Source organism: Pseudopipra pipra, chromosome 21, assembly GCF_036250125.1.
Source record: "Pseudopipra pipra isolate bDixPip1 chromosome 21, bDixPip1.hap1, whole genome shotgun sequence".
NCBI classification, from domain to species: domain Eukaryota; kingdom Metazoa; phylum Chordata; class Aves; order Passeriformes; family Pipridae; genus Pseudopipra; species Pseudopipra pipra.
In genome coordinates this window covers 166,100-190,425 of record NC_087569.1, presented here as the reverse complement: position 1 = coordinate 190,425, position 24,326 = coordinate 166,100, and the positions used below count along the sequence as shown (strand labels likewise).

The 24,326-nt window shown below is 48.7% G+C and overlaps 1 protein-coding gene across 5 annotated transcripts in view; it reads right to left on the bottom strand.

Moving 5' to 3' along the window:
* GTF2IRD1 (GTF2I repeat domain containing 1) overlaps positions 1-24,326 on the bottom strand; it is a 71,862-nt gene that overhangs the window by 29,061 nt on the left and 18,475 nt on the right. For all 5 annotated transcript variants that reach the window (XM_064677576.1, XM_064677578.1, XM_064677575.1 and 2 more), the window contains exons 2-11: positions 20,153-20,281; positions 18,010-18,151; positions 14,958-15,104; positions 11,109-11,292; positions 9,280-9,590; positions 8,717-8,806; positions 7,729-7,812; positions 6,149-6,332; positions 4,890-4,915; positions 2,099-2,219 (exon numbers count right to left, since the gene is read on the bottom strand). In XM_064677576.1, coding sequence (XP_064533646.1) covers positions 2,099-2,219; positions 4,890-4,915; positions 6,149-6,332; positions 7,729-7,812; positions 8,717-8,806; positions 9,280-9,590; positions 11,109-11,292; positions 14,958-15,104; positions 18,010-18,151; positions 20,153-20,275 — 1,412 coding nt within the window. In that variant the 5' untranslated portion in view covers positions 20,276-20,281. The remainder of the gene's footprint in view (positions 1-2,098; positions 2,220-4,889; positions 4,916-6,148; positions 6,333-7,728; positions 7,813-8,716; positions 8,807-9,279; positions 9,591-11,108; positions 11,293-14,957; positions 15,105-18,009; positions 18,152-20,152; positions 20,282-24,326) is intronic.

Genomic DNA, 24,326 nt, shown 5'->3' with positions numbered 1-24,326 from the left:
AACCTGGTTGGCTCCATCCCTTTGTGACAGAGAGGAGTGCATAAGGTATCATTACAATGTGGTTACTCATGGAGCTAAAGTAAAGAGGGATAAAGGAAAAAACTCAAATGATTTGGTAAATATTTTTACTGCTCAAAGCCTTTTTTCCCCAAAAACTGGGCACTATCCCAATCTCCCACCTACAGTTAACTTCACATGCTCAGGAATTTACACAAGGTGTTCAGCATCCAAATGAGATTATTTAGCATTCTCAGGATGTGCATGCTTTCTGTCTCTCTCTTAAACAAGAACAACCATGGCTCTTTGGCAGTAAGGAACCCAAGGAACCACTCTGGAAATGCACTTCTCCCCCAGTGCTGGTCCTTCATGGGGAAGGAAAACCCTTCTGAGCCAGTGCCATACCCTTATTGGCTTAGGAGTGATGTTCAAAACCACTTCTCACTCGCCTAAATCCACTCAGCAGTGTCAGCAGAACAAACCACAGAACAAGCCAGGAGTATTCTTGAAATGTTCTTCCTAAATGTGGTATTGGTAGAAAGGATCACTGGTCTAGAAGGTGAGCCTTGGAAAGGGTTTTAAACTCTCCCGCTTCAGGTTAAAGTCAACCTTTTACCAGGGAAATTTGGGAGGAGGGCTTCCCTGGGGAGCACATTACCCCTCACAGTGTCTGGCCTTTCTCCTGGAGTATTGGGCACTGCCCTTTTCCTGGAGTAGGACTCTGATCTGAGCGGACCATTGCTATGGAAATGCAACTACCAAGGCACAGAGGTTCCTCATTTGCAGGAAGAACAAAGTAAAATCTCCTGCAAACCCTCCTTTGAAGCTGAAGATACCCAGAAGGCTGGAGACGAATGCTAGTCCTGTGGACTTGGCAGGTCAGGAACTCTCTGCCCTCCAAAGATGGAGATTTCAGTGCTGGGCACATTGCTGGGCTCACTTGTTGCCTGCCCTAGTGATGCGGGTTCCCCTGCCCAGAGCATGCACAGGTTAAGGGGCATGTGGCAGCCACATCCAAGGGGATAAACCTGAAACAGCACTGGGGAGAACCAGAGGAGACTCCAGCCCATCACAGGTTCATGTCAATGAAGAGCCAAGAAACGAGAGGAACCCAAGAGATGTCATGGAGGAGACAAGTCACCCTGTATCCCTGTCCTGATCTGCAGAACTTATCAACCCCATAGCACAGTCAGCAGCTCCAGCTGGTGGAGCTATCAGTGCTGGGCAGTGAGGCTTTGTGATGGAAAGGCTGAGGAGCACTTCTCACCCCATCCATGACTGAGACAGCTGTGTGAAGCAAGGCCAGGAGAAGGCTCCTTGTCTTAGAGCAGTTTATACTGCTAAAAACCGATACCCTGCCTCTCGTCTTCAAAGTGATTTTAAAGACTAAATTATACCTTGCTTCAACTGAAGCAAGAATGAAGGAATCTGGGGCTATACAGAGAAAAACACCTCCTGGATCTCCTAGTCTGGGCTGGAAAGCTGTATGCTATGCGCTATATGTACCACAGGCACTGCCAGCACAGACTTGTCTAGCTCGTGGCATGACTGCAACAGAAACAGGTACTCTTATAAAGCTTCCTGCTCTGCTGAACTCTATAACCCAGTCTTTATTAAATCTACTCTTAGTCTCCCTGTGAGCTTTATAAGCAAGCAACACTTTATTAGCAGGATGCTGTTATGGTGTGGGCTGAGGGTGAATCCTTAGGTCATGTTTTAACACCAGAGGGCTCCAACAGATAATCCCAGCCTGCCCAGGCACGGCACCGATTTATCGGTTTTGTTCAAAATCAATGATTCCAAATTTTTGGCTTGCAAAAGGACAGGGTTGCTTGGCCTCCTCCTGTGCTGGTTAGCTGTACCATTACAGTGGGATTTTAAGAAGGCAGGAAAGCAATAACAATTCATCATCACTCACCTTCCCACCATGGACCTACATGGACCTGATGCTGCAGCTTACTGAATTACATCCATGGCAACCTCCTGCATGCATTGCACACTGCTGATGGATACAGTAGTAACCTGCTGTGCACACTAACACTCCCCAAATAGCTCTGAGGAATGTCACTTGGCAGGGGACAGGGATAGAAGCCTCACTTACCTGCTGTTGGCCTGAGAGGTCCCCGCCAGGTCCAGCACAGCCCCGCGGTGTGGCTCAGGGGAAATCTCCCGGGGGGGGCTGGAAGGTTCCAGCTTGGTTGGATCTTTGGTAAATTTGCTTCCTGGTGCCAAGTGCGCATGGCAGGTTTGGGGAGGAAAAGTAAAAACAGAATTAGCAACTGGAGATGTCAATGATGCAGCTTGGTCCCCTCCTAGTCCCAGAGCTGAGGTCAGAGTGGGAGGCAGGTTTTCAAGTGTCACCTGCTTGCAAAGAGACAGATGCAGATTTAATTTGGTTTACATGTTAAAATAATAGCAAGACATTTGCTTAAACCTCTGCATTAACTATGTGTGTGCTGAGAAGCCCTGCCAGGGTTGAGCATCTCCCGAAAGGGCTAGCTGCCAGGACAAGGTTCCAAGAGGTAGGGACTAGGGTCAGAAAACTCAGGGCCATGGACCAGTACTGTAGGAACTAACTTCTAATTGGGGACAGCCCTGTTCCAAGGAAGGAGATGGGCTGTACTGGATAGGAGCTTGGCAAAACCCAGAGTATCAGTGATACAGGTAGCCCTGTCCTGCAGCTCCAAGCCCCACAGGCAGTGACACCAAGAGGAATGAAAGCATCCCATCACCATGAAAAACCTCCTCTCTCCCTTCCCTGTTCCTCAGCAGCCTGAAAGGAGCTGAAATGAAGCCTCAGCAATGACCTTGGAGATGAAAAGAGTAATCTGAAGGCAGGGTAGGAAATGCAATAAGGCAGGGAAGGTGAGCAAAGAACTGAAGGATGAGGGCTGGGGGAAGGAGAGAATGAGATTACACTGTGAGGCTGCAGAAACCACAGAGGTGTCTTGTTAAACAGCTGCTGCCAAAGGCCCTTTGCTGGTCTCAAAGCACCATTGCAATATCCCCACCCTTCTAAAACATATCTCATCCACGGCAATGTGAATCCTCTGTCCCTTTGGTTCCTGCCTGCCAGGAAGGGCAGGACTCTGGCAATGGGACCAGCAGCAATATAGAGCCTTAAAGACACTATTTATCTACCGACAGTCCAAAGGGCTCCTTTTAATTTGTGCTTTCTAAGGACCAAATCTTGTTCTTCCAGCAGCGGAGCCTGTCTGAAGCTGCTACCCAGGGGAGGAGCAAAAATAGTCTTCCAAGCAGTAGTGGGTATTTTAATGAAAGGGCGAGCAAAATTGTATGGGGAATCTTTGAGATACTTTGCACTTGGCAACTTAAAATACAGCTCCACTCAGAAAATAGCATCTCTGCAGAAATGGCACCTCCTGACTCAGCAGATGCTTTTTTTTTTGCACAGGCTGATGTGCTGATGCAAACCACAAAAAGACAGGTTTAATGAGTTTTGCTTCTAGTAGCCCTGCAGGGACCAGAGAGATAACCTGCTACCCACCCCAGTTCTGCTGGGTTTGCTTCTTCGTTTCCTAATTTCTACTTGCAGCTTCCTGCGATGTAACCCCTAAGCTCACAGCACAGTGCTCTCCATCAGCAGCTCCTGAGCTGATGTACAGATGTACTTGATGCCTCCCCCCAGATACTGTGCAGCCATTATGCAAGGAAAACCCAAGCATCCCAAGACACAGTTCAGTGTGCCATCCCTTGGGGATGGGTTAAAGCTTAAAGAAATCCTTTTCTTGAGAAAAAAAAGCCATTAATTACTTTAGACAAAGAACCCCCTAATGCAGGTGGGGACCCCTTCAGGCTCTGCCAGAGGTCCCCTTTGGGTGGCTTCAGCATCATCGTGCCCAGGGAGCAATGTTAGGGCTAGGGCTGCCACGGGACCAGAGCAATAATTTGGCTGGCAGAGATATCTGAGAAGGTGTCTGGAGAGCTGCGAGTGTGTGTGTGGTTGGTAGCTCAGAGAAAAAACCCAAAACAATACCCCAACACCTCAAGTCTTTACTTGTGAGCCAAGCCCAGGTGATTCAGGAGCAGGGCTGGGCATGATAAATTTGGATGCAGTGCAGGTGTGTATGAGGGTGTGTGATGAGGGCACTGCTGGAGTGAGGGTTGAGTTGGACAGCACAGGTACCTGTTTTCTTGTATCTGCCAAGAAGTACTTATCATGGAATCACAGAATAGTTTGTGTTGGAAGGGACCCTCCATCTCATTCCAACTCCCTGTCGTCGGCAGGGACATCTTCCACTAGACCAGGTTGCTTGCACTAGACCCCTGTCCAACCTGCCCTTGGACACTTTCAGGGATAGCGTATCCTCAGCTTCTTTAGGCAACCTGTGCCAGGGCCTCACCACCCTCACAGTAAAGACTTAATCTGTCCTCTCCAGCTCAGAGAAAAAGGAGAGAAAGTCAAAGAACTCCCTCATCAGGGTTTTGTCACTGAAAAAATGGACTTTTGTTATTTTTCTTTTAAAAACAGTCAGCAGCTGGATGATGCTAGCACTTCCCAGACAAAAAAAGATAATAATTTACCAGTGAGGAACACGGCAACGATTTTCTTGAAAGCACAGAAACATGCTGTGTGCTGCCTGTACTGCAACTCAGCCTGGTGCAGGGAGCCAGCCCAGCCTCACAAACCAGGAATTCTCGCTTAAACCTTCAAAACTCAATTTTTAAGGGGAGCACAGAGCTTGCACCAATCCCAGGCAAAAGAAATCTCAGCATGTCCTGGTGTAGGGCACAGACAAGGTTTCTTCTCTCTGAGCATAACTGCATGTGTCCTGCACTTCTGTTGCTTACAGATGACATTATTTCAACTCTGCTTTCTGGATAATAGTTCAATTTTGTGGGCAATAAATCAAAGGACATGGAGAACGTACCTGTAAAAATTCTCTCATCGAACATCCTAGGAGAAAAGGAAAAAAAAAGGATTAGGTGCTTCTAATGACTGAATTGGAGGTTTTATTAATGAACGGTATTAAACCAAGTCAAAATAGTGGTTTTATTAATTCTCTAAAAAAAGAGAATGAATTTTTCAGCTTAAAAAAAAAACCTTCTAGCCTGTTGTGCAACCAAGCAACCTTACAGCATATGTTTTTTAACTAAAGCACCTCTAAATCTGCTTATAAATCATTCACTTAATTTAATTAACTTATTAAATGAGGCTGCTATAGGCTGGCTTTACCAAAAGAGAGAGCAGGACCAAAGTAGCTGCTGGACCTTCACTTCCCAAGACAGAGCATCGACCAGATGTCATCTGTCTCCTGAATATCATATTTTGGTGCTACCCACAACTTTGCTTATGGGAGCAAAGTGTATCCAGGGCCATATCCCAGGGCCTGATCCAGACTGGTGCAGCCTGAGCAGGGTGGGAAAAAGTGGCTTCTCTAGCAGCTGACATATGGAAAGCTAATTCCTCTTAGGATGCCTGAGTTCCATTGATGTTGGTGATTTCAGCGCCCTTGGGAGACTTAGCTGGGATCTTTCTGTGCTATAGGTTCACACTTCTAGCAGGGAAACAGTACAAGTGCTGCACAGGCAGGGACTAAATAATTAAATATATTATAAAGCAGATTTTCCTGATAGAGAAGCAAAGAGGGATTGCATGCCACAGACATAACTGGGAATGCATCCACTCCTCCTGCTCTAGTGCAAATGCAGACACCAAGACACAGTGCCCATCCTCGTCACCAGATATAGAGGACGTGCACAAGTGATCAACAAAAAACAAGGTGGAGGGAATCCCTGTGCATCATGGATACAGATGTTCCTCCCCCCACCCAGGCACCACTTCCATCCACCAAATGCCATTGGAAAGGGTTGTGCTGTGATCGGAGGGTGCTGTAACAACCTGAAATGCTTGGGGTGGCATGAGCAATGTCTGGTGCCATCATCACTTAAAACAGGATGGCAGGGCTTGAGGGTGACCATGGTACAGCCAGACCTGTCACATCCTTACAAAAAGAGAGATGAAAACCAGAGGTTTGTGGGGGGAAAAGAGCTTTCAGCTATTTTCCATGAAAAAGGGTGAAATGAGTTTTGGGTGTCAAAACAAACCCTGTGAGCAACAGAGGGAACACAGCTCAAGTCCCCAGTACCCTCAAGCCATGCATTCCCCCTTGCCTTCCTCACCACCCACCTTTTGATAACAAAATGGATATTGTGCCTCTCCTCCAATATCCGCTTGAGTTTGGGGACACCATAGGTGCAAGGTCTTTTGAAGGGTATTTTGTCCGGGATGCCGATGATCTCCACTGCCTCAGGGTCACAGGCAATCTTCCGGTATGGGACGGGGACCATGTGGTCTAACCCCAAGGCTTCAGCTGAAAGGTGAACACATGGTTTTTATTTACACAAGCACTTTTTCTTTTACAGATGCTAAAATGAAGGTGTAAAGGCTTGAACTCAAGCACAGCAAGTGTCTTCTGTCCTCTTCTTTGCTTGTCCCAGAAGGTGAGCCCCAGGAGCAGATCTCCCATGCCAAATGGGACAACAGGAGAGAAAGCAGCAGTAAACACAGCTAATTGTGTCCTCCAAAACTCCCAAACATGCCCAGTGATGCTCAAACCAAGGGTGAACCACATGCCATCCTCAAACTCCCTGTAACCCACCATAGCAGATTTGTGAGCTCTATGCCTCACGAGTTGCATAGCACATGGAATCATAACATTGTTAAGGCTGGAAAAACCCTCTAAGATCGATTCCAACTGTTAACCCAGCACTGCCCTGCTCACCACCAAACCATGTCCCCAAGTGCCACATCTACACATTTTTTGAACATTTCAAGGAATGGTGACTCCACCACTGCCCTGGGCAGCCTCTTCCAGTGCCTGATGACCCTTTCAGGGAAGAAATTTTCCCCAATATCCAATCTAAACCTTCTCTGAAGCAACTTGAAGCCACTTTCTCTAAATCTGTCACTTGTTACCCAGGAGTAGAGGCCAATCCCCACCTGGCTACAATCTCCTACAGGTAATTGTAGAGAGCGAGAAGATCTCCCTTGAGCCTCCTTTTCTCCATGCTGAGCCCCCCTCAGCTGCTCCTCATCAGACTTGTGCTCCAGACCCTTCCCCAGCTCTGTTACTCTTTGTACACACTCAAGCACCACATATATTGATCATAAGTTAAAGGGTTCACCTCAAGCCCATATATAACTCACAGGTGACACATGAATTACATGAATTACATGAATTAACAGACTGATGGGGATGGCACAGGTGAAGAGCCAGCCCATCAACCCATTCCCAAACTATTTCCCAAGCTTCCAGCTGCCCAAATGCCCAGTAGCTACCCTAGAAGCACTGCCCATTGCAAAGGGAGCACCAATGACATCTGTAAGCCATGCAGATGGAAAAAAGAGCAGCTGCAATAACAATCACCTTCTTTTTACCTGCCATGTTAATGTGAAAGGGCTACATGTCACTACTTCCGGTGCCCCGGGTGCTCTGATCTGGCATGCCACACTCACAGCCAGAGATGCTTTACAGCCCAGTGATAAATTCCTCGACAGCAGAGGGGGTGTTTCCAAATGGAAATATTGACATAACCTTCAGCAGACACCCAAAGACTGGAAGCTGCTGAGCTAAATGTGTTAGGAAGAGCAGGGAGCTCTAGCATATGGCTTCTGCTGCTGTGTTAGGGAACAAAAATGATTGCTATATAATGATATGCAATCCACAAGCGCTGCAGATGCATAATGGGATATTAACTCCTACTCACCATATCTGCTGTTAAACAGAATTTGCACGCACTCCCTAAGGGTGTTGATATCTTCAGTTTCTTTTATAAAACTGTCCCACTTATCTATCAAAACAAAATACAAGAAATAAGAAACTTCCATATGGTTTGAACACAGCAGATGCACTTTTCTCCCACAAAGTGCTGGGAAGCACGAACAAGACTTTGCTGCTTTAAAAATTATTTCCCTCTTCCCGAGCAGATTTTGCCAGGCTGGGCTTTCTCAGCCCCAAGCACCCTCCAGAGCACGTGCAAAAAGCAAATTACCAAGAAATGACCCCACAAAATTTCTAAACCCTGCAATGAAAGACCCTCTGGGACAGAGCCAACTCCACCTGGAATGAACCTTTGAAAGGAACAGCCATTTCACACTGGAGCTTTTCGATCTCCTCCTCTTTCCCAGCTTTCCCACCCATGTTTTTTTCTCCTCTTTAAGGCAGGCAGGTGAGGGTTTTGATGGAAACACGTCAACATTTTTAGGCTGCATTTTCCTTGGGTGGAGTGGAGGTGGGGAAATGGCAGAGTCTCCTCCCCACTGCTGATCCCTGCAGGCACCGCTGCAGAATCACACTGGGATTAGTGGGGTTTAGCTATTTTGAAATAACGCCAAGTTCTCAGCAGGTATGTGCTGTTTGCAGCTGGGGCAAACAGCCTCTCCCAAAGCCATGCCTTCCTGTGCAGGAAGCAGAGATGGGAATTCCCACCCAGCCAGCAGTGCTCAGCAACCACTGGCAGCATCTTGGAGACGGCAAGGATGGACCTGAGCAGAGATGAAGGTTTGGGCTGCAATGTGAGATGTTGCATCAAGGAAAGGGAAAAAAATTCCCTCCTGCATCATCTCCAGCATTGCCAAGTCCTTGCAGAGCATGCAGTCCCTGCAGGGCTGCGAGACTGCTGGGGAGAGATGAGAGGAAACCTTTCCCTAAGAGACGGCTGTCGACTGCCTCCAATGCTAGAGCACAACACAGACCTGTCTTGTCGTGTACGATGGAGAAGAGGATGCGCTTGGATGAGTGCACATTCTGGATGAGGGGACCTCCGGAGACCGATGATTTCTGTCCTGGACAAGAGGGGAGACAAGGAGAAAGGGCTGATGAGAGCCTGACCAATGCTCCAGGCATCCCAACAAGACTCTGGATGCTGAGCCCCGCCAATGACACTGACCTAACTCTTCTCTCTCTCCTCCATGCACCCTGGCCTGTGACTCCCGGTGTGATGCTGACCAGACCGACCCTTCCCATCCCCATTCCAGCTGTCCTTCTACCTGGTAGTGCAGCACCCAGCATTTTGGAGCAAAAACAGAGGTGTGCCCCGTTGGCACTTTGCAGCCACCCAGGGAAGGGCTGGGGCAGTGCAGCATGGCAGGGGCTGGGGCTCCACTCATCTTCAGAAAGGGATGCCCAGGGGCTCCACTCATCTTCATTCGGGCCAAACTCATCTGAGGACCACCAAAACACCCAGCCTGTCCCCTGCCAGTGCCCGGGGTGGGCTGTGCACAGGGCCCTCATCTTAGAGCAAACTCTAGGCTATTACCACAGCAGTCGCTGTACTCCTGTGAGGAAGGCACCTTCAGCTCTCCTGCCGGCCGGGCCAGCAGAGCCTCGCCCACCGCGGTCGGCCCAGGCAGCCCCGAGGACACCTCCTGCTTGAGGTCAACGGCGACAGGAGTGGGCAGCGAGACGCTGTATAGGAAGTTGGTGACAGCAATGGCGGAGGGGGTGTCCTGGGTGGCAGGCTTGGCCATGGGGCCGTTGGCACCGGAGTCTCGGCTGCCCTTGGAGGCGAGGGAGGAACAAGTTAACTCAACGCTGGGGTTGGGCTCTCGGCTGGGCTCATCTGCTGGCCTGAGGGGAAGGAAGGGAGAAGAGGAGGGAAAACAGGTTCCTTTGGGCCCAAGGCACTGCTAAGCCTCAACAAGCAAGGATGTGGAGGGGGAAGGAGAGCCATGCCCAGGAGGGTGAAACATGCTGCATCACTGGCTGCCAGGCTCCTTGTCGAGGAGGGCCATGAAGACAATTAGAGGGCTGGAGCACCTCTCCTATTTGGAAAGGTTGAGAGAGTTGAGATTGTTCAGCTTGGACAAGAGAAGGCTCTGGGGAGAACTTACTGCAGTCTTCCACTACCTAAAGGTACTGGAGAGCTAGAGAGGGACTTTTGACAAGAGCAGGGAGTGACAGGACAACAAGGAATGGCTTCAAACTGAAAAGAGTAGGTTTAGATTAGATAGTAGGAAGAAAATCTTCCCTGTGAGGGTGGTGGTACAGGTTGCCCAGAGAAGCCGTGGCTGCCCCATCCTTGGAAGTGTTCAATGTCAGGTTGGACAGGGCTTGGAGCAACCTGGTCTAGTGGAAGGTGTCCCTGAGGGGGTTGGAACAAGATGGTCTTAAAGATCCCTTCCAACCCAAGCCAGTCTATGGATCTATTCTAGTTCTATTCTATGATTTAGAAGTTACATCCATCACCCAACCTCCAGAGCATCTTCAGGCACCTGGACCGTTCTTGTCTTCTTTCAGTGGATCTGGTTGGTCTTATGGTAGTTCAAAGTGTTTGTATTAGCTAAGGCAAAGCTGTTCAGCTTCATGCCTGATGCATTTAAGAGGTAAAACCTTGTGTGACCACAACCACTTGGCTATATTGCCTGTGCCAGCACCCATGGCATGTTCAAAGGGGACCTCAGTCAGCCCAGGGATGAGCTACAGACCAAGGAAATAAAAGCGCTCCACATGAGACAGGCAGCCACGAGCTCGCAGACACCTCAAATTCTGTGTGTCCTACTTTTAGCCGTCTCAGCCTGATTTTCCAGAAGTACCAAGCCTTCAGATGAGGTATTTGGTAGTGCTCAGCATTTCTCTAAATGGATCTGAGGTGCTGCCAGCCAGGCAAACACAAGGGAAATGCACCCAAAACAACCACACCCCTTGTGTAAACGTGGCCAAAAGGGGGAGTTTGTCCTGTCGCAGTCTCCCACTTCCCTCTTCATCTGGCATTAAAAAACCCATTTCAGGCTGGGAAGACACTTGCAGCACTTACCCCAGAAACTCCTCTGGAGACAAGAAAAGCACTTAGCTTACTGCAGTGGAAATTTTGGCAGAGACATGTAAAACGATGCAGTTAATCTGCATGTTTGCATGCACTTAAAAGAAACAAGCCTGAAATGGTCTCGAGCCCCACGACATGAAAAAATCTCTGTGCAAGGCTGGGTTTGGCATGGACCCAGGTTTGTGTGTCTGGGAGAGAAGCTGGGGCATAGGAGGGACTCTCTTGCCTGTGCCACACAAAATCTTCACCATCTGCCAGCATTGTAAGAGCCACTATCCCAAGGGCTTGCTGCTCTCTCACCACTTGGGGATCCCCAAAATTACCTTTTAAGCCTGAAGCGGATGCTGTGGCTGTGTTCTAGGATGGCCATCAGGGATTTCACATCGTACTCCATGGGTTTCTTAAAGCTGATCCCTTCAGGCAAGCCAGCAACTGCAAGTGAGCCCGGCTCTTTCAGGAACCTCTCGTACGGCAAAGGGACCACACTGCTCTTCCCCATGGCTTCACCTGGCGAGTGGGCAGAGTTACACACTGACAAACACCCCGCGCCCCCGACCACAGCTGAGCCAGGCTGCAGCAGTAAATGCAAGAGCAAGAAATAACAACAAAACCATTAGGAGAAGACCCATTCTTACCTCTGCACTTAGCATGCAAGGCAGTCCAAGCCCTTTCTAAAAGCACTAATTAATAAAAAGCTCATAAAAGCCAAAAAGTCGATGTCTCATCATTCAGGTTGCACAGTAAAATCCTCAGCTAGGGTCATTTGGCACAAGCTGACTCCTGGGAGTTCCCAGCAATGTGCCAGTAAGGTACATGGCCACCAGCAAGCTGGGAGGGAGCTGAAAGCTGACAAAGAAGGCTGAAGGCCTCATGATGATTTTTATCTCATGTTTACTGAGATATTCGGGGAACCTTATTTTCAGTCAGTTTTCTTATTTTACCTCCTGAAAGAATGAGAAGTAGTTTGATTGCTGTTGCTATCAAGCAGCTTTGATGCACTTTAACAGACAAGAAAAAAACCCTCAATAATCTCCCTCCATCCCACCATTCACAGACAGCTTGGATATTGATCTGTTTGACCACACAATCACCTCCAGCAGCCCAGAACTGTCACCCCCTCCCCTCAACAATGGCCACAGAGTCCCCCCATGTCCCCATCACATGAGCCTGGTTCCATTTTACCTCTGACACCAAAATCTTCTCAAGGAGTTGGGTGCACAGTGCTTTCCCTTCCCTGGCAGCAAGAGATGACCAGCAAGCCTTGCCATTATAGAGGGATTTTCTAAATGAGCTAAAGAGCCCACGTGCCCAAACCACGGCTGTTTATGGTGCTCTTCAGGCAGGACACTGTCAGAAAAACAGTCCCCTCTGAAGGGTTCCAAGAAATGGCCAAAACCTTTAAGCTGCTCTCTGTGGAAGAATTATTTTGGAAATCAACCCAAGCCACTGCAAGCAATAAACTTGGTGCTGAAAGCATGAAGCAGAAGAAACAGCCATGAAGGAATGAGACTGGTCTGGCAACGCAGTATCCAGATGCAGAACATCTGGTAGCATGGCACAGTGTCTGCACCTTTGTCTCCAGGCTGAGGGACAGGCAGAGAAGAGTACTGGACATTTAAGTTACTGTGGGATTTTATACTGTGGATTTTCTTTTAAATATTTTCTTTTTTCTCTCCTCTTAAAAAAAACCCAACCCCCATACCTAAATATCTTACAGAAACCCTGTAAATCTTGTGACACTGTCAGCAAGTCCTTATTAAAAGTGGCTTCTTCAACATGTTCTTTGAACGAACACATGATAACTAACAGTGTGCAACTTGCACGAGACATCAAGGTTCCTTATACATGGGATGGATAATATTTTAATTAAGCCAATAACTTAAGTTTCAAAATGAGCCTTTGAACGACACTGCGAGTTCACTTTCTGCAAGCTGACAGTTTCTCTGTCCCGAACTGCTGGCTCTAGCAGTTCTCCACCTCCCTCCATCACCTCTCTTTGTGATGAGGAAAAGCTCCTGATGCCTACAGTGTCTCCTTATCAACCCAATGCCCAAGAACTCCCCAGACATATTTTAATGGGGAACATGTTACTGTCAAAGTGACCTTCACAAGCCTAGCACTGCCACACAGAGGCTTATAGTTTAGCTAAAGAGAGGCAATAATCATCATTAATGCCTGTTTAATAGAAGCCAGTGGTAATCAGTCATCCTGTTGGTTCAGAGATTACCTGGCTCTGGAGGGAACCTTTTTGATGGAGAATTTTTTAAGACTTTTTTGTTTCCAATCCCTGTTGATGGGAGGTGACTAAAAGGATAAAAGCCCCCCGTAAGAACAGTAACTGTTAATTTCTCACAGTCCTCTCACTGTTGGAAACAGAATCAGGCTTGGACATGTATTATTTCTCCACTCAATCAAGAGAGGCTCTTTCCAGTGGGAATGCTGGGAGTGCTAGGCAGGTTTCACCACAGAGCAGCTCAAGAATGGAAACAGCTGATCCTACTGAAGCAGCAGCAAAGGCAGAATTACACCCAGTGCCAGAGCCAAAACCACTGGCTCAGGGATGCCTGACCTCCTCCTGCTATAGCAGTGCTGGCCAACTTGGACTGGGGACCAGCTTGTCTCCATGCACCTCCACAGACCTCAACAAGGTAAAGAGCATTGCTAATCATCCTGATGGATGGGCTACCTGCCTGGTTTGTACACCCCATGCAAATGCATCCTGATCAAGCTTTTTTAATGCAATTATACATTTATGGTATGTCAGATTTTAGTAATTCTCATATTCCCAAGAGGACAGCAAATTTTGGCACTCTCTCAGCAGCAGACCTACAACTTAGAGAGGGGATCCACCAGCACAAAAACGTCCTCTGCATCCTATTCCCTTGTCTCTTCTGCATCATCCCTTCTCTCACACTTAGGCCCAGCCTTTGGAAGGCAGCAAGGGGATCTGATTGCCCCCTTAATGGGAATATTGCCTCCACATCCTTTGAATGGTTTCAGAAAACTTTAGTGACTGTCTCTCCCAGGGGGGAGGAAGAGATATCATCTCCCTTTTCTGTCTGTGAAGCCTGTGGCAGGTGTGACAGCCAGCAACAGCAACTCCTACACGTGAGCCCAAGGTGGTTGGTGGTAGTTCCCATTATCCCCCTTCTGTCAAGCGGAAATGCCCAAACCCCACACACAGACCTGGGCAAGCCCCGCACCTTGGATTCAGGGAGACCTGTGCAGCCCTGGTAGGGCTCTACCAGGCTCTGAATCGCAGATGGTGATGGGGAGCTGCACCCAGGAAAGCCAAACACCCAGTTCTGCAGCTGATCCAGCCACATGGCCTGAACTCCCCCGAAACATCACAGTAGGCTAAAGCACACTGCTGAGCACCACGTGAAAATATTGACGCTTGTTGCCCTGTTTTCCCAAGCCAACCTTGCTTTTCCTTTCTCAAGCAGCACAGCCCTAGAGATGCTGTCAGAGGATGAGCTGGTAGCATGGCTGCTGCCTCCAGCCACTCCGTGGGGGCTCCAGTGGATCCTCCTGAGTGAGAAGAAGGCACTGCTGCTACTCAAGCCACCACAGATTGGGCCTGGAGGGAGCTCTGCAACCCACTGGGTTCCATATCAACAGCCATATGGTCATCTACATTTTAATTGCAGAAGGTTTATTGCCGGGGATGGAAGAGCACCAGCTTGTCTCTTGAAGCTGAGGCTGCAGGGCTGCTTGCTAGAAAATCATCTTTTTTTCCTTCTAAATAGACTTGCCAGGGAAAGGGGGGAAGTGAGTCTGTAGAGTCCCAACACAGCGCTATGAAAAAGGTGCAATGGACGAGGTGTGAGGGATAAAGGTGTGCTTGGAAATTCCATCCCAGGGCATAGCAGAGGCTTCCCCTGGTCAGGGGAGACAAAGGATGCTCCCCCCAGCATGGGGATTTTTTTTGGCCCGTTTGGGGCACTGGAAAGTGAAGCAGCGGCCAAATCCCATCTCAGTGCAATGCTAACCCTATGCAGGAGCACATCCCACCACACCACCCGTGCCAGGCACCTGCAGGCACCTGCAGGCACTTCCTCTTGCTGGGGAGCTGGGCTGGCACTCAAAGCCACATCTGGTGGTGGTACTGGGCAGCTCAGAGAGCCCTGGGGGCAATCCATATCCCCAAAGGGAAGCATGAAGATTCTTACTATAAAGCACATCAAACACTTCCTCTACCATCTTCCTGAGGAGGTACACGTCTGATCCCTGGTCCGGGGAGATCCTGAGCACCCTTCGCCCACACTCCTTTGCCTTCTTCTGTGCCTCTGCATCCTGCTCCTTCCTTTGCTGGATTCCTGCAGGGGGAGAGGAAAAAATGGGAGTCGCTGTAGTGAGAAAGGGCTCATGGGTGAATGACTCTGGCTAAGGAGGTGGGTCCCCCGGGTCTCCCACCCACCCCAGACCCTCAACATGTCCCTCCCAGCAACCCCCGATGTGCAGGAGAAAGTGCTGGCATGGGCAGTGGTGCCAGCAGTGGGGTCCGTCATCCTGTGCCTGCCGCCCTCCTTTCCCTGGCTTTTCCCTTCAGTTGCACTGAAACTGTTGAGATTAATTAGGCAGCACACTTCTTTTCTCTGGTTTCAATCTGCTTAGCCTTCAATTTCGCAGCAAAAGAAAATCTGCCTTTCTTGGAGGCTTTTTTACCCTTCAGCATCATGCAGCTCAGTAATACCAGCTATTTCCTGCTAATTTCCCCCATTAAACCTCAAATAAAGCATATCTTTGGCAGTGACTTCCTTGCATCTCTAAATACACAGAAAATTAAACACTATATAAGTGCATTATTGCTGTTCTATTCACAGTAATTCACAAGGGATTTTTGTTGGTGAAGGACTAATACCTTCATCATCCTCGAAAGCCTCCTGCCGATGATTGGCCCTGCATGCCACCTGGGTGCTCGAGAAGGAGCTCATGAATCCTTCCTGTGGAAAAGGCCTGTGGCTACAATAGCACTGAAAAGGGACGGGTCAAGAGCCACGTGGGATACCCATAGAACTAGACATAAGAAAGTAGACAGCCACTATGCCACCCCTGGCAAGTTCTGCATGCCTCCCATGGCAGAGCAAAACAGGCCCTGAAAAACTTTTTTGGGGGGTTTTACCACAGTGATGAAATGCATATATATCTGCACCCTCCAACTACTGCTTCTCCCACCAGCTGGGCATTAATGCTATTCTGCTGACATTAATCCAGACCACTAGGTCCCCCCCGTGCACAAGGAAAGGCTGAGCCAGAGGTTCAGATGAAGGAGGGTGTTCAAGTGAGGTCTATGCACCCAAGAGAGATAAGAGGCTTCTTACCTCTCCCAGCGATGTCTGCTTTAGATTAATTCAGATCTTTCTAAGAGGGCAGCAAGACCATAAATCAGAGGCACTTACAGGGATGCTTTCCACTGCGTGCCAGTTTTAAGAGCTTTATGGAGCTGAGTTGAGCCTGGACCATTTATAATTCAAGACGGAGTTATCACATTTCACCCTGTCTCCAGCATCAGCTGCTTCACCCAAACACCATCATCAAGATTTTGTGCTATTTCTTTTTGACAAAGGTATAAATGAAACCAAAGAGACGGGAATCAGGATCTAGTGCCAGGTGCCTTGTCCCAGCAGAGCAATAAGTCACTGACCAGGATATATCACAGAATCAGAGAACAGTTTGGGTTGGAAGGGACCTTAAGGACCATCTTGTTCCAACCCCTTGCCATGGACAGGGACACCTTCCACTAGATCAAGCCCCATCCAACCTGGCGTTGAACACTTCCAGGGATGGGGCAGCCACAGCTTCTCTGAGAAACCTGCGCCAGTGTCACACAACCCTCATAGGAAAGAATTTCTTCCTAACATCTAATCCAAATCTCTCCTCTTTTAGTGTAAAACCATTTCCCCTTGTTTTATCACTATCTGCCTATGAAAAAAAGTCACTCTCCCTCTTTTTTGTAAGTCCCTTTTAGGTACTGGAAGGGGCTCTAAAGGGCTCCCCAGACCCTTCTCTTCTCCATGTTGAACAACCCCAGTTCTCTCAGCCTGAGGGAACTCCTTCCCATTGGCCATCCCACTGCTATTCACATCTTGTAGGTGGTGGGAAGGGGAGGCAGAGTTGCCCATGAATGTGGAAAACATCCCGCAAATGCCTCCTGCAGAATGCAATGGAGGATAACTAATGGCATCTCTCCTGGGTGCAAGTGGGATGCCCAGGGCAGCAGGACGAGGGGCAGAGCAGAGCCATGGCAGGGAGCTGCTCCTGTAGAGCTGTGCCGAGAACAAGCTGAGCAGTGACCTGGACAGCTTCACAGCACTGGTGTTGTCACCAGAGCAAACCCTTCCTGCACAATCTCTCCAATGGATTAAGCACCTATATGGTTTCTGTCAATACCATGTGTGCGCACACACAGCCGGGTCATTTCTCTCCAGTCACATCCCACCGTGGGCAGTGTATAGGAATAGATCTGAGTCTGGGGTCCCAGCACCATCAAAACCAGATTCTTTCCCAGCTCCTGTATGGAGTAGGGAAAGCAGCAGCTGGCATGCCGAGGATGCTGCTGACCAAGAAATCCAGGTCCCTGTTCACAGCACGGCTCCCACTTTCCCCTCAGCTCCCAGGCTGTTTTTGGGGAGCTGGCAGAGGCACGGAGCTGGGGCCTGCAAGACACAGGTATCCCTCAGATACTTGGTGAATCTGATCTAAGACTGGAGGGACACAGCACCTGCTCAAGGCATCCTGTCACCCCTGTTCATCCCTCAAAAATATAAGCAATTCCACAACCGACAGCTTCATCTACCAAATCCATCCCTGTTTTTCCAAAACCAGGAAAAAGGCCCAGGACCAAGAAAGCCTCTTGGCTCCTGGGGGATCACTTGGACAAACCATTTCTGCAAAGTCCTCCAAAAACACTCCAGCACTCCCGCAGCATTGCTGAAGGCTAACAGAGCCAGGGGAACAGAGCAACCATCCAGCCGTGTGCCACTTCAGGGATGCTTTTGGAGAGAAGAGCCAGGGCATAGAGTGCCCTCCCTGGGAGGGGAGAGGCTCTGACCACAGTTCCCACCTGCCATCACTTCAACCACCACTCAGCCCCGTGGACGGACAGACAACATTGTGGTGCCCCCCAAACCACAATCACTTTGTGCATGGTGGGAGTCCCAGCTTGCAGAACTGAAGCACCCACCTTGGCATGGGAGAAGATCTCTGGCAGGGGATACTCACTGCAAAACTTCTGGAAGTCGGCCTGCAGCTCCTTGTGGGTGCTGAGGAAGACCCGTCCCTTTTCAGTGCCCACCACGAAGGCACTCTCCTCATGGACAGCGATGCAGGCCACCTCTGCGTTTAGCTTGGACAGCGCTGAGCACTGCGGGAGGCACCAGGTTAGTGCAGCACAGGACGGGAGAACATCCCTGTTTCCCAATCCTTGCCATTTCCCAGTGGGATTTTTTAGTTCCCATCAAAAGATTCCCCTATCAAAAGCAATGTTCTGATTTGGGTCAGAATTTCATGGGTTTATGACATGCCCTAAATATTTTGGTGACTTTACTGCTCCCAAAGATATCCGACCAAGCTAGGCTTTGCTGGAAAACAAGAACTATATTCCCACCATTTTACTTCATTTTTTCCTATCCTAAAAGTAAACATTTTATAGCATTTCTTTAAAAGAAAACATTTCTGTAAAAAAAAAGAAACAAAAAACCCACACCACAACCAACAACAACTTTCCCCCAGCTCTAATGGAATAAGGAACATGAGAATCTTATTTCAGCTGCAGAGCACTAATATGGTCAAAGTCTGGAGTAGTTGAACGATTCTTCTTGTACAGTTATGCAAAACAATAAAGAGATGGAAAAGACTTCCTCTATTAATCCGTTTTATGTAATGTGCGCTTCCAGCTCTACATAATACACATGTATATGTCTTTTATTAGTATTTTTTACATCATAATAGTTACTCAGTGCCGGCAGCCTGAGCCATATTCCCATAGCTACAGCACGGTGCTATTCCCAGGTCATGTTTTAAAAGGGTAAAAAAGGGGGGATTTTCCCAGCAGCAGCCACGGTTAGACACATCAACAATGCTATGGAGGGGCTGGGAGCAGGAAAGCATGGACTAAACCCCCTTGAGCTACCTTCAGCTCACTGAATGCATCTACAGTGAGCTTCACTTGTGTGGGCCTAAACCAGCCTTTATACCAGGTCATTTTACCTCCTGATCACCTTCTTCAAGGATGCACCGAATCAAATCCCCCCAAATAGATATTTTTAGGAAACATCCCTTCAAAACCCAGTAGCAAACACAAGTATTTTGCTCAAAAAGCCCAACACTCAAAAGATAAACACAACTAAGGTATGCAAAATTTGGAGGCAGACCAAATCCAAACCCCAAGCCCACCTGGTGATGTGGACGTGGCCTTCCTGTTTATTTACCAGGCATGCAGGCAGCTAGGCTTCAGTGGGCACAGAGCCTAGCACTGGTGAAGCACTGGGATAAAGGCTGAATTTCAGGAGCAGCCTGGCTCCCTAGCCCTGGTCTAAGTACCTAATGAAGACTGCGGAATAATGTATATTCATTAAGAAGCCAAACTACAACAACACAGTATGTTGTATGGGATGGCATGTATATAAATCATCAAAGCTGCTTGGGGTGTGTCAGCTCCAGGGAACCTGCTCCTTACTGGGGCAGTGATGTCAAAGAGAAGGAAATTGGTATTAATGAAAAAACCTCTACCTGCAGAGAGAAGAAAACGAAACGCATCCTAGACAAATGCATTACATATGACTTGACTTTAAAACAGGAGGGCTATTTAGCATATCTCATTGCATTACACATTTGTTACTACACATCTGCTTTCCCTTCTTGATCACATTCACAGTTAAAAATAAGATTAGCTCTGGTCCACGAGACTTAATGCAGACAGTTATCTTGTTTATGTAAGCACAGCTGACTTAGGCAAGGTTTCCACAGGGAATTCTACGCAAAAAGATATGAAAGTTATTTTCTTTGTTCTCAAAGATAAAAAGCCATTGTTCTGATATTGTGTAAAAGCTCATGGTAACATTGGTAAAACGGCAAGAAAAAAAAAGACAACCACCCTACATTCAGTTGATACCAACATAAATATTAATGGAAAAACAATACACATCTGAGATTAACTTGGGCTGACTTTATGATCCTTACGGCTGTCAGGGTGGGAGAGGGATTTTATTTCCCAGCTCCAGTAGCTCCCTGGGCTTTCCAGTAGCAGAGGGGAGCAGGATGAGCTCACCAGCTCTCCTGTGCCAGCCCTGCGCCCAGCCAGCCCTGCTAAACGGAGGCCAAAAGAGGGAGGGGAACATCAACAGGGATGCCACTGGCCTCTTACCATGGAGTCTAAGGCAGACACTAAGCTGGTGATGATTTCGTCTTTCTGGGGAAAAACCATATTCCGTTGGTCAGCTCTGGAGGTGGTGAGAGTCGCGTCTAAAGGCTTCCCTGCCAGGGCCATATTCACCTGAAAACAGAAAAAACAAGAGCTATGCATGACTAATGGAGAACTGGTGCTGAGCACCACCCATTACCATGGTGTGCCATGGGAGCAATGCTGGCACGGATACACAGGGGAAACAGAGGCATGGCCAGGAGCCAGGGCAGCCTGAACCCCATAATCCCCTTGGGTCCTCTGCTAAGGCAGATAATTGAGGACGCTGTTGAGCTGTAATCAAACTCTGGAGCCAATGCTGTGTGTTCCAGCAGCGGCCAGGTCATCTCCACCCTTGGGGCTCACCCTCAGGGAGATGTCACCACTGCACAGGGCACGCTGGATCAGCTGCATGGTGGCACACCCCGGATGTGCAGACTGAGGCTGTGCAAGCCAGAGGACACAGTGCTGAAGCAGACGTGGAGCACTCCTGTGTCCGAGCTCTTACAGCAGCTGCGAGCTAGGGGTGATGGCTGTGTCCCCATGAGGACACTGTGCCAGCCATCCTTGTGCCTCCCTCCCTACACCCTGGGCAAGAGGAGAACCTAGCATCCAAAAGTGTTCCTGAAACAGGCCAAAACCACAGGGTGCTCTGCTTTCACCCTAAGGGAGAGATGCAGCTCATGGCAAGGAGTTCCCACATCAAATCATCCCACCCTGCAGTTCCGGGTGTCAGTGGCAACAAGACCAAGTGATGCACAGGGACTGCACATCTGAGAAGAGGCTCAGCCCCAGAAGCTCTATCACTCATGGAAAAATGGGGAAAAAAGGGGATAAATGCTGGGACCCAGTTACACATGCAGCAACAGCAGCAGGTTTCTGTGCCCGGGTGCACACTGCACTGGGCCTCACTGCGACCCACAGCAATGACAGTGCTGCAGGGGAAACTGAGGCAAGGTCTCGCCTTGCATAAATCACCCCATTCCAATGCTGGGACACCCACACCCGAGACAGCATCACACCCAGCAACCAACATATCCCTGTCAGCTATTGCCTCTCCATCCAGAGGGCAGTATTGCACTGTCCAGCTTTAATCCTGAGAATAAAGGATGACAAATTAGCTCAGAAGCCACTCAAACCAAATCATAAATCATGTGCTCGCAAGTGGATAAAAGAGGCCGGAGAACCCCTAACAAGGCTGGATGGGCAGGAGCCAGGGAATATGAATGAAGTTGCCCATGCATAACTCAATTTGCCACTCAGTCAATAATCACACTGCCTGGCCCTGCTGGAAACAGGGGTTATAGGCAACAGAAATACCCCCAGTTCACCTTCCTTCCCCAGTCTGCACCTATGTCCAAGCAGAAGGAATCTGAACACAAAAGTAGGGCTGTGCAACTGGGGAAATGGTGGATTTTGGCACAAAATAACAAGTCCCTCGTGCTGGCATCTCCATAGGCGTCTGAGCATGCACATCTTATCACAGAATATTTTAGGTTGGAAAGGACTAAAAGATCCTCTCGTTCCAACCGCTTGCTATAGGCAGGGACACCTTCCACTATTCCAGGTTGCTCCAAGCCCCGTCCAACCTGGCCTTGAGCACTTCCAGGGATGGGGCAGCCACAGCTTCTCTGTGCAAACTCTTATGAGGGTCTCCAATAAGCTAATGAGAGGGCAGACAAATCCCAATAAACAATAATGACTAAATTTCAGGAATTGCTCTGAATAAGCCCTCCAGGTCGTTACCCCACTTTGCTGGCCAGTGAAAGCAGCCAAGCAGCGCTAGGGTTCCAATGGCATCTGTGAATGGCAGAGCCAAAGCAGCATCCAGGCTGACAGTCACACAGGAAAATCCTCTTCCATCCATGTGACACTTCCTAACAAAGTTGACAGACAACTCTTCTTCACAGAATGATCCTGGGGGGAAAAAATCTGTCCTAACTAGGTACCAGCTTGGAAAATAAAGCAGGAAACTGAACACATGGTCCTGCAGCTGGGCACAGACCACAGGCGTCCACATGCTGGTGACAGGGCTCTGCCAGGTACCTCCAACTTAACCATCATGAGAGCCTGTAGCAACACCAGGCACTCCTCCTTGCTCCAGCCCTGAGGTCTGTGCATGGACAGACAGACAGACAAGGAACCATTTCACCTGCAAGCTCCTAAGCAGCTTCCTGAGCACTTCCCTGTGGATGCTTTTTTAAGAGGTGCCTTGTTGCAATTGGCAGGAAACAGTGAGGTGGTGCCGATGCCCAGTCCCAGGCTGAGCTGGGGGACCAGCCATCACTTGGTCCAGGGAGCATCACTCCCTTCTTAAACCCCCCAAGCACTCGTTTGGAAAACAGCCTTACTTTGATGCCCGTACATGTTTCTGAGGGCCCTAATTATTATTAAATATGACTGCTACGACATGGATGTTCTGTTGCCTTCTGGCAATCTGGAGAACCAATCCCTGCCCCGGTGGGGCTGGTCGTGGCCCCTTGGAGAGCTCCAGCTGCACTAACCTGCTCGGCACAGCCTCCCACAGGAAGCAGCACTTCCAGGGAAGAGATGCTCCTCCCTCCGCTGCAAAAACCAAAGTCACAAGATGGATCTGGCTCCAGAGGGAGAACCAATGGGAAAGACAGGGATAACATCAATGGGAAGTGGGGCAGGGTACCTGCATCCCCTCCCTCTCCCGCAGGAGACCAGGACAAAAATAATACCTTTCACCTGGTTGATTGTTTAATAAGGAGAAGGGAGAATTATTCTACAAGAAAAAAAAAAAAACATAATAAAAATACGACCCAAGTAACACAGCATAACTTTAAGGGATGGGGGAGACGACAATATTCCTGTAAAGCTTTTAATCATTTGTGGTCACAAAGAGCAGTGACAGTGGATTTAGAAAAGGGGAGAATAAAAGGGAGGGAAAAAAACTTCACAGCAAGTGCTAGGCTTATTTAAATCAAATTAAGGGCTTGATGTTGTTTGCCTAATCAAAGGGAAAGTAATCTTTAGGAAAACTAGGGTAAACCATTCTTATAGCAGTTCAGGCTGGTGACACGGAGAAAGGTGGGTAGGACGGGTGCAGAGCATCCTGCCCTGCTTCCCAAGGATCCACACATCTGTCCTACTGAAATCCCTCCCTGGGACACCACTGATGTTCCTCTCTGCAAGGGATTCTGTTCTGGCCCTAGCCCAATCCCACCTCTGCACACCAAGTCCCATCCCCAGGGGCATGGGGACTATCACATCACTGTCACAAGGCCAAAGCAAACATTTGCAGATTGTTTTTACATTTTCCAGGGTTTTTTCTTCAAATGTTATTAAATTTTATTAATTATTTCTCCTCCCCAAAGGAATCTTGGGGGGACAGGGTGCTATGCAACAGTTGGCACAGGATGTCATCTCCCGCTTGGCTCTTAGGACACCTCCCTTGATAATCCTGGGAAAGATTAGAAATTTGGCCTTGAGGGAGTTTCACTCATGAATCACCTGAGCTGCAGCAAAGGAAAAAACAGGCATGTGGGGAGGCTTATGAACCCCTATGGAAAGGGCTGGGCCCCCCCCAACCCTGCACTCACAGCAGGCATGTCCCCTCACCAGTCCCCCAACTGCTGCCACAGGGCAGCATCTCCCCAAAATAAACATCCTCCAGCCTTTCGCCCCACATCACCATTTCCAAACACTACAGAGCAAACAAAACAGTAAAAAAACCCCTACTAGTGAGCCAATGACAACCTTGCCAAGGAAATTTCCAGGCAGAAAACTGTTATACCCTTCAAATTATAAATAGGTCCCATTAGGAGAAACAGAAGGGGTTTATGGGATCCAGCAACTTGCACACTACGCCTGGGCCCTTGCAAAGACTGAACTTACAGGGTGCTCCTGCTGTTGACTTCAGTATGAGAGAGTTTTCATCCTTCTTCTTCCTCCTCATCTTTTCAAGTCTTACAGTGATTTCCAGCCCCATGCCACAACCAGAAGCAACAGCATCTTATTTAACCCAAGCTGGTGTTTCCACACTGCAATGGTCCTTGAAGCAGAACCTCCACTGCCATCCTCCCCACGGCCTTCGCCTTGGGGTGAGTAAAAACCTTATTTAGTGTAAACCTCCAAAATCTCATTCCTCAAAGGAAACTGGGTGCTTGTCCAG